Raw genomic sequence first — 10,692 nt, 5'->3', positions numbered from 1 at the left:
GACACGTCTTTACGATACTCATTTACGCATAATACAAAAATATGAAAATAAATATATACCAAAACAATCAATTTCGTCCATAACATCATGTCAAAAAATTGTAATACATTGGTATTAAGGGGATCCGATTGTACATTGTTATTAAGAGGTTTTCCCTAACTATATAACCTAATACTACATTGCTATTAAGGAACACCTTCTTGTTTCTACTTCTTATTGTTATGCTTCTGTTTCCACATAACACCTGTTTTCATCATCAACACATTAGTACTCAGAAAGGCTTCAAGCATCATCAATTTTATGTTATAAAATATTAAAATTTAATACACACGTAGTAACATACCTTTTTCCAAGAATCCAAGTTTCAATACAACCCATACCTCTATAAAATATTAAAATTTAATACACATGTAGATTATAAAAGTTAATATGAAAGAGTGAAATAGTGCTACTTTCTACAAAAAAAAAAAAGCAACACTTTCTATTCTATGTATGTATGTATTTATGTATGACCTTCTTTATAAAACCATTTATACATTAAGAAGAAGATAAAACAAAACAATTATATGTATGTATCTATGACCTTCTTTCTAAAACAAAAAGATCAACACTTTCTATTCTATTCTATGCATGTATGTATGACCTTCTTTCTAAAACCATTTATGTATGTATGTATGACCTTCTTTCATGTATGATTAAATTAATGAGAATCCCCCCTAAATGTAATTCTGCAATGAATTACCATTAAAACAGTTCCTCAAGTTCAAACAAAGGATTCAATGTAAACTAACAAGTAACAATACATCACATGCAACATACTTTCACCTAAATTAATCAAATGGTATATTTCAATTTTCATTATTAAGCATCTCAAAAAGCAAATTGTTGTAATTAAAATAAATACCAACTTTGGACAAGGAGTCATCATGGCATAAGTGTTGCAAGAAATATCACAAATTTTACCCTCTTATTGACAAGAAGAGTGCCTTTTACAGCAAAACCCTAATTAAACAAGCGACATTGGATTAGCAAAGGCTGGAGAAATTATTAGGAGACAAAATATTATTACATTTTATCAAATACTTTTAAAAAAATTCAGATAGATTATAACTTACAAAGCATGAATACTAGTTATCGGATCTTTAATTGTCACCTCTCTTCCTCCAAGACCCAATGATGCAATCTCAGGTTTGACCGAGTCAAACTTCTGCCAAATTGAAAAATAGTATCAGAACAAAAAGAAAAATATAAAAAGATTTATGTTCTTACACAGTTCAACTCTGCTCACTCAATCACCACCTGTCATGTGCTTATGCAAGCAACATGGGTAGCACAAGAACGAAGGGTTTGTTGAAGTCCTTGCTGGTCAATAGATGTATATGTGATTTCAAAAAGGGTAAAAATGTCATGAAACTATTTTGTGTTCAATTTGTTACAGGGGATTGCTGATGTAGTGATGGAATATTTGTGGCTATTTGAAGAGCACAATGTTCTAGAGTACCTAACCCTTGCTGGAGATCATTTATGCCTAAAACCTCATCTAATAAACTCATAATCTTATTATCATCTCTCAACGCATGCTACCCTCACGCAACACATCAATCATGTCATATATCTTCTTATCTGCTTTTGATTGTATCTACATTTATTTCAATATATTATTACATGATTTATGTAACAAATATTACATTGTTATCAATTACCATTATTTTGTTACAAACTTTTTGTAATTCTTTTTTTTAGAAATTAACATTAGTTAAATGTATGAAGATTATTTAGAAAAATAAAATAAAAATAAAAATTAGCACCTTCTTAGCGAGAAAAAGTGTAGCATCAATAGCACCCTCTGCATAAATTGATCTCCCACAAAAATTGTGTTGAAACTCAAATGAAACTCTACAAATAATAATAACAATAAATTAAGATTTTTCATAGAGAAATATTCAAAATCAATTAGTTGATTATAATATGAATCAAAAATAAAAAGCTTACGTTCTATCAGGAGATGTGAGATGATACATTAAGATGCTCCTCTGAAACACAAACCAATTCAATCTATTGTTTTGGATCTCGTATCAGTTGTACCTGATTTCATGTTGAAAGATAATTCAAAATAATAATAATAATAATAATAATAATAATAATAATAATAATAATAATAATAATAATAATAATAATAATAATAATAATAATAATAATAATAATAATAATAATATGAATATGAATATGAATATGAATATATTAATTTGTAGTTCTGGTTACTGGAGATGACATGACATGGTTACTGGAGATGACATGACAGAACATAGCATGTTGTCCTGCGTTTGGTGGACTGTGACTGGGATAGATGTTGATGTGAATAAATTTGCAATTTTTATCTCTCATATGTACAAAAGACGTAAATGCCCTCCTAATACCTCATCTATGTCAAAGGAAACTCCAAGTTTCTGGAAACATGAGATGACGGCTTTTGCTGTTCCAGATGTGTCCAGCTTTGTTGATTGATGAGATTCCAACACCTGTTTGGTTTCAAAAACAAAAATGATGTTTAAAAAACTATTTAAGAAATTAAAGGTATGTTTGGGAAAATAAAAGAGGATAAATATGTAAAAAGAAACGGCACCTCTAGGGTATATCCAGAGAATGCTCTAGGAAATTGCTTGGACATTATGTCCATAGCTGTAAGAAATGCCACAGCCTAAAAAATAAATGAGAAGAGATTAAACATCCGATTTTTTTTAAAAAATTCACCTGTTTTCCCATTTGAGGAGATATGACTGCATAAAGCTTTGCTTCCTCCACAGTTTTATACAAAAGATCCCTATCTCCACTAGTAGTTCCCATCACAAAAGGCACTCCAGTTTTACAATACAATTCGTCATTATCTGCATAACATAACGTGGTGAATTCAATAAACCAATATGATAGCATGTAAATGATTTGATATCTCTGTATAACACAAAATTACACATTTACCATTTACAACATTAGGTACAGTGAAATCTACAATGATGAGATCTGGATGTTGTTCAAGTAGAGATGTTGTTCAAGTAGGATGTTGGAAAAAGCTAATCCAACCAAATCGTATATGCAAGTCACGCAATCAAACAAAGGAAGAAAATAATTAGTCAGTATCAAACATATATATATATATATATATATATATATATATATATATATATCCAAAAATACAAGTCAACAAACATAAGTATTGTGAGTGTCTATAAATAAAGAGTAAAAAACCACTGTTTCCTATTGATTTGTATTATATTAGTAGCAACTATGCAATCAAGAAAATGAAGTTTCTTTGATGGTGGTGAAGGAAAGTTAGATTATCTCCCAGTGCAAACACATAATGACCATCTTTATGATCTTGGCGCCATGGGGGAGAAGCATTTCGAGCCACACGCTTAACAAGGGGAGAACTAATGTGGTCTGATGGTGAAGACGACTTGAAGATATCGATATCAAAGAGACCGCACTGCTCTAATACTCTCCCAAGAAACCGCACCATTTGGCCACTTTAATTTTGATCTTCTGAAGTATTTTTCTGCACCTTGGCTGCAATAACCTTAACTTAAAAATAGCTACAGCTAATTAATTAACTCATGCACTTGCAAGCAAAAGCTGGGGACACAAGCCATACAAGGGCAAAATAGGAAGATCCAACTTTAAAATAATGCCCCACAACAAGAATAATAAGCCATTGCAATAAACCACTTTTATATAACCACCTTTCAGCTTCTAATTTGGCCCAATCTTGTTTCACCATATGAGAAAGAGAAAGAGAAAGATTCTCCATTTTTTTGGATATATATTTTTGTAATATAAGATAACCAATATGTTGACCAGTCAAAGCCCTGAGGAAAGCAGGGGAAATTAATAAACCTCCAACTAGCCATGGATTTGAATTAAAGGGAACTGGAGATGATGATATGAAGGGTAGAATGAAGGCAACACCAATTGATAAACTTAAAGAGAATATCCACATAAGCAGGATGCTAAAAAATGATAAGGATAATGAGATTCCAGATGTTGAGCCACCCATCATAACGGATGTACCCCATATCATCATGGATTACATTATCACTGAGTTGTATAACATGTTGGCTAAACTTTGTTTAAAGACAACCATGTATGTTCCCTGAATCATCACGTCAAAATTAATATATAAAGATTTAATCATTTACTATTGAATATTGATTAAAGTTAAATTAAATGTACCAAAATGTCAAAATATATGGCGGGATCATGTTGATTTTTGTTATTGGATGCCATTTTAGTGAGTTGAGAAGATGAAGCAGAGTGAAGAAGAAAAGCAAGCACGTTTTCTCCAAGGTGTACAAGGGAACCCGGTTTTAAAAGTTTCAACTTGTCATTCTGCAAAAGTTTATTACTTTTAATTTGATATAATATTTGAGAAGTTATTTATAATAATAATGATTTGAAATTCAAGAATACCTTTATGTGATATACAGTTGTATTGTCTGCATAAGCAAAGTCAAGACCTGAAAGACCAGCAACCTTTTTGTAAACTTGAAAATCAGTAGCAGATTTTATGACACCTGATGTAAAAAGATCCTGCACCACTAAATAAAAATCGAACAAAAAAACCATGAATTTGAGATAAAATAAATAAAAAGAAAACTAACATTTTATATAGTTTAAAAAAGGAATATCACCTGAGCAAGAATTTGACCAGAGGGGTATTTTGCTACCAATGCATAGTTTTCAATCACCCATGGGTTCGGACCCGCCTGTCAAAATTAAGTGACAATTGATAAATTAATTAAGAAAATTAAATTTTTTTAAAAAGGAATCTCATTAAACACGACCTGAAAAATAGCAGATGCTCCACCATCGCCCATGGCTTCCAAGTCTATAGCCATATGTATACTTCTACTCCATGGATGCTGTAAAGATTTTATAAGTTAAGTTATAACTTAATCACATGATTAAAAATAACGGTAAGAGAGAAACACCTGAGTAATAAATTTATGGGCTCCATTTAAGCCTTCTTCTTCCCCAGTGTTAAACAAGAAAATAACAGAGTTCTTGAAACCAAGAGCCCATTGGGAGATTCCTTGAGCAAGCTCTAACATAACAGCTGCACAAGAACTGCAGTCAGTAGCTCCTTCCCTTTATAAACATAAGACTCCATTTTCATTTTGAAGTTGATTAAAAGAATAAGAGGTAAATCATAAATGGAAGAAACTTACGCTGAGAAGACAGTGTCTATGTGGGAAAAAAACAAAATCGCACTATCTACTTCTTCAGATGTATATTCTGGCGAGATTCTTAAAGCAACATGTTTAAGATCTAAATAGATAGAACAAAATCATATTTGCTTGTAAAGTCCACCAACGAGCCTATTAGCTCTAGAACTTGCGTGAAAAAGATCAACATCGACGTCAACTTCCCAGTGAGTTGTCGTCTTTATTTGCTTGTAAGTGCATGAGTTAATTAATTAGTTGTAGCTATTTTTAAATTAAGATTGTGTAGAAAGAACAAAATCATATTTCAATAATTATATTGAACTTTTTTTTTACCAAAATCGGTCTGATCTTACTTGGCTCTCTAAACCATATGCTCTGGTAAAGAAAACAAACTGTAAATTATTCAACAAGTATGCAGCCAATACTCCACATGTCACATGGGTAGCTCCATCCAATGCATAGAACTTTCCATAATCATATCCCAAATCTGAGTTACTTCCAGTAAGAACTTTATCATCTGGTACATTGGGAGTAAGAACCTAAGCACCAAGGTTAAAAATGTCAATACATAAACACAGGATGAAAAAAATGACAAAAACATATAAAAGTCAACCTACCGACTCAGAATTCTGACTTGGGACAGAAGTAACAGGAGGACCAGATGGACCAGACAAGATTACAGTGGCACCCTACAAAACAAAACCAAAAACAAAAAGAATATTCTAATCGGATACTGTTTTCAACCATTAAAACATGTATTTACATTTTACACTAATACTAAATTTATAAAATATAAAAACATCGCATACCTCTTTACTCCCGATGGCCATTTGTCCTGGAGGAGAAGCAGGGAGTGATTGAGAAGGGAGGGAAACCAATTTTCCCCACCCAATATTCAATTCATAATCATAAACAATCACCCCTGCAACAATAAATAACATCATTAATTTTCTTAATATAAGTATAAATATAAACAAACGAAGAGTTAAAAGGGTTTACTTTGTTTAACCTTGCATTTCATCTTTTGCAGCTTGTCCATCTGCACGATTCATAAAAGCCACAAAACCACAGTTTATGACGTTTGTGTTCCTCTTCTGTTCTTGGCCACATGATCTTCACACTAGCAATAGTTGAGAAAATGACAAACCACTGGTTGAAGCACCTGACTGCAACCTTCAATAATGGAAACACCAAGCTGAACAATTTCATTATATTTGTTCTAAGAGGCAAAAAAATCAAACAGTTGGTGTGCACTGAATACCCATTTATTCATATCAGTACCTGAAAGGGCAAGGTTAAAGAGAGTATCAAGGTTAATATCAGCTGCTTCTATGGCGTCAAACAGGATGGACGGATGGGTAAACGGTCTTTTAAGAGGGTCTGTGTCAGCTTTGACAATTAACCTGATTGCCTGCAGTGAGGAGCAACAAAAAAAATTAGTTATGTTTCTCCTTTGTTCTCTCGGCTAGATAGAGATATCGACATCAAAGATAGGATTCAGAGAGGAATTTACAGAAGGCGCAGAGAAAGGGGTGAAATTACAGAAGGTGCAACAAAAAAATCAATTATGTTTCTCCATTGTTCTCTCGGCTAGATAGAGATATCGACACAAAAGAGAGGATTCAGAGAGGAATTTACAGAATGCACAGAGAGAGGGGTGAAATAAGATCTAATGGTCTTTGAACTCTGGGAATCAAGCCCTGCGACTTCTGATCAACACAAGGAAGATAACGTTATTAAAAGGGAGGCTTGTCGTGCGAGACAGATCACAAAGAAGATTTGATGCTCGTTAAACTAGACCTAGGGCTTGTAAAGTTGAGCATCTGTGGCGGTCTCCGACGAGGTAAGGTGAGCCCAAGTTCGCCGGCGAAACGTATTGAGTCGAGATTGTTGATAGATGAGGTGAGCCAAGGTAGCGAACGTTGCAGAGAGCACACCCATCTTGAAAAGAACCCTAGAATGATCCCTTCGATTTTTTAATAAAATAAATAGTCCGGAGGCGCGTTCAAGAATTATAAAGTGACATACTTATACGACACGCCTTTTATGATGGGTGCCCTCCGTGTTTTTATTTTTACTTTTTTCTGACATAAATTTTAGGGCACGTAAAAATGCGCGCCCTAATTCCTTCAAAATTTTGGAGAGATGACATTATTTTGACCTCACACACTTTTGCGTATCGTAAATCCGGGCGCGTCATAAATTGGGTGTCATTAAAGGCCTTTTTTCTAGTAGTGGGCGTATCTGGAGAACGATTTGTACGAAATTCAACAACATCCACAACAAAACTTAGCTCTCAATGTAAAAAGTTGTGACAACCCGAAATTTCCATTCTGAACAAACCATATCAAATCAATAGAAGTTAGATTAGTTACGGTGAAATTCCAGACTTTGGGTATAAGTTTGACAGTTTTTCAGGATTTACACTTAAGGAGATATCAGGAGAGTGGATGCACTAGGGTTTTGTGCAACACTGTTATTCCAAAACTCTAGGATATTAGGGTTCAATTCCGGAATAAAAATACTTTCGGCCAAAAAAATCCCAGGACTATATATAGAAATCTGAACCAAAATAATTCATTAGTTACATTTACAATTAGAGAAAAGCCAAAATTCTCTCTCACGGATCTTCGGGTTTTTATCCCAAATTTTGAGTACTTCTATCTAGTTATATTATATAGCTTAGATTGTGTTTTATAACATCAAAATCGGATCAAAACCCCAAGATTTGGGAGTTTACCGCCCAAGAACACTTGGAGAATAAACTCCTTTATAAGGGCCAAAAGTGTGCCCAATGTCCCTCAAAGCCTGGGAAACGAACCTAGAAGCTACCATTACATGTTCAGACAACCAAATCAATTAGAATCAAAGGGTGAAAGTGAGTTCACGGACAAGGAAGTTCTTGGGCCGTGAACTCCATGTTTAGGTGCCAAAATGCCTTAAAAACCTTCCTTAAGCCAAGAAACTAATTTAGACATGTACCCTAAAGTGTTTATAGCCTAGAAAACATAAGGAATCACAAGGATAAAGGAGTTTACAGCCAAGACAAGTTCTTGGGCCGTAAACCCTTATAAATGGGACAAATGACACCCTAACTCCTTCCTTATGCCTAGAACCCAACTTAGATCATATCTTTGAAGTGTTAGGAACCACAAAACATCAAATGGTACTCATTACCATGAGTTTACGGCCGTAAACTCATGGGGGAGTGGTCCCAATGTCGTGAACTCCTAAATGGAGTTAAAAAGAAGCCCAAACACTTGTTTAAGCCTAGAAGCACTTCACCACTTAAGTTGTAATAATTCTAAGCTTCATTTAGGGACCCTATAGAGAGTTTACAGCCAGCAGTTTACTCCCCTGGGCCGTAAACTCCAACACATATGGTCTTTTGACCATAAACTTCCATATGAGGTCTTGCACTCCTTTGTTGCAACCCATTAGCCTCCTAGCACTTGACCAAAGTGTTTTCCTCGCATTAGGATGTTTATACATGTTTAATTAGTGTTATAATCACTAATTCTTTATATACATATGTCTTCATATGTAATTAGAACCATTGTGTGTGTCTAAAGTTTCCACTTGACACCTAGCAGTCCTACCTCTTCAGTTCATCTGTGTCACCCACAACAGGTGAGTTCATACCCCTTAATCAATGTTTTAAATGTTTTTAAATACTTTATGGGGAGGGATACAACTAGAATCAAGCTACTTATTATATTAATCATATGTGATTAATAAGCAGCATTCAAATGATTGGCTACGCATTAGCCGTTTTACCAAACAGTTTCCTTCAAATGTTTTCATAAACACTTTATATGTTTAAAAACTCCTTATTAAACTGTACATTTTACTCTGTATAATTCATTTCAAACTTATTTACAATTATGTTTCAAACAAATGTTTCTTTATACTAAACTGTTTTATCAAACCCATGCCTTCAAACCGTTTTATAGATTGACATCAAGTCAATCTTTTATTAGATAATAATTATGTTCAAAGGTTTTACAAAACTTATTTTATGCTTTTATATTATCAATTGCATGCCTATATATGTGTAGATATATAAGAAATGTTTAAAAGACTTAGGAAGGCTATCCACCCTATTTCCTTTTCCTAGATTTGGATGTGGTCTGGTGGGATATCGGGTATCCGTCCGAAGGTCGTTTAAATATTAGTTATATATCATATGTACATATATAGTCATAAAGGCCCTTCCAGTTCATCCAATGCTCTTGGTTAGAAAGGGTATACATCCATGTCCATACATACCAGTTAGATTACTAGTAAACTACCATATGGGTAGTTTAGGAAGATACTAGAACTATTACTAGAACGCGATATCATACAATGAGTCAGTTCATTCATGAGTCAATACTTGATAGATAGAGAGAGAACACACATTACAACTAGTACACACAGTACATTACTATACATGCTAGATAGAGATGGAATACACATTACAACTAGCACACGTAGAACATTACAGTACATTACTATACTACTATATAGATATGTTTACATGATTACACTTACATGAGTACACTTACATGATTACACTTACATGAGTACACTTACATGATTACACTTACATGAGTACAATTACATGATCACACTTACATGAGTATGCTAAAATATACATAGGACAGCCGTCACTAGGTGCTATAGCATGGAACAAGTGCAGGATCTAACTATACCGATGAATCACAACGCAATTGTGATAGTTATATCGGGTATACATGATCATAGTAATGTGGATGTGTCACGTAGTGCAGAGATGCATGGGCGTGTAAAGGTCTCAAAATCCCTTTGACAACGGAGCGTATAGCCTGGGATCTAGCCATCACATTATACATTATCCCTCAAATAAGGCAGTTGAGTATCGATGTAGTTATTTATTACAAATGCTATAGTACTTAGAAGAATTACCCTAGACTTGAGGTAATTGGTACGGTTGTAGTTTGACACTACACCATAGTACTATTTCATTTTCCCATTACATTCACTTCGTGAATATTCATACAATGCACAGTAATGTAGAAACTATATTTTTAGTTAATGATAGTCAGACTTGGGAAAATACACACTCTTAGAAGAGGCACACACACAGACACTAGATGCCTTGGTAGAATGCTACATTCAGAGCAGTTAGGTCTTGGTAGAAGACTACATTCAGAACAGTTAGGTCTTGGTAGAAGACTCTCTTTTATAATAGTAGGAATCATAAGGATTTCTAGGGTTTTTCAAACGTTTACAGTTGTTTTACAAACATTTTCTTACTTACAATTCATATACATTTTTTTATACTTATGGTTCATATACATTTTCAATACTACAGTTCATATACATACAAATACTTACATACAAATTAAGACACTAAAATGCTTATGATCTCACCAGCTTTAAAGCTGATACTCTCTTTCAAAATAACTTGTATCCTCAGGTCAACCATAGACAGGTACCGATGCAAGGTTCAGGG

General features: G+C 33.7%; 1 protein-coding gene and 1 pseudogene across 1 annotated transcript; both read right to left on the bottom strand.

The window, feature by feature from the left end:
- Window positions 1-1,570: 1,570 nt before the first annotated feature.
- Window positions 1,571-3,043, bottom strand: LOC111878921 (4-hydroxy-tetrahydrodipicolinate reductase 2, chloroplastic; the record flags this gene model as incomplete). Its single annotated transcript, XM_052767908.1, is given in 8 exon segments — window positions 1,571-1,639; window positions 1,809-1,896; window positions 1,993-2,022; window positions 2,024-2,085; window positions 2,418-2,519; window positions 2,624-2,698; window positions 2,752-2,885; window positions 2,977-3,043. Coding segments are annotated over 8 exon segments (627 nt in total), but the record flags the coding sequence as incomplete, so codon positions are not given.
- A 558-nt stretch (window positions 3,044-3,601) lies between these two features.
- LOC111878922 (uncharacterized) lies at window positions 3,602-6,018 on the bottom strand (annotated as a pseudogene).
- Between the last annotated feature and the right edge of the window lie 4,674 nt (window positions 6,019-10,692).

The sequence above is a fragment of the Lactuca sativa genome, chromosome 9 (genome assembly GCF_002870075.4).
Source record: "Lactuca sativa cultivar Salinas chromosome 9, Lsat_Salinas_v11, whole genome shotgun sequence".
Classification (NCBI taxonomy): domain Eukaryota; kingdom Viridiplantae; phylum Streptophyta; class Magnoliopsida; order Asterales; family Asteraceae; genus Lactuca; species Lactuca sativa.
The sequence above is the reverse complement of the archived record's forward strand: the minus strand, read 5'-3'. Positions and strand labels throughout refer to the sequence as shown.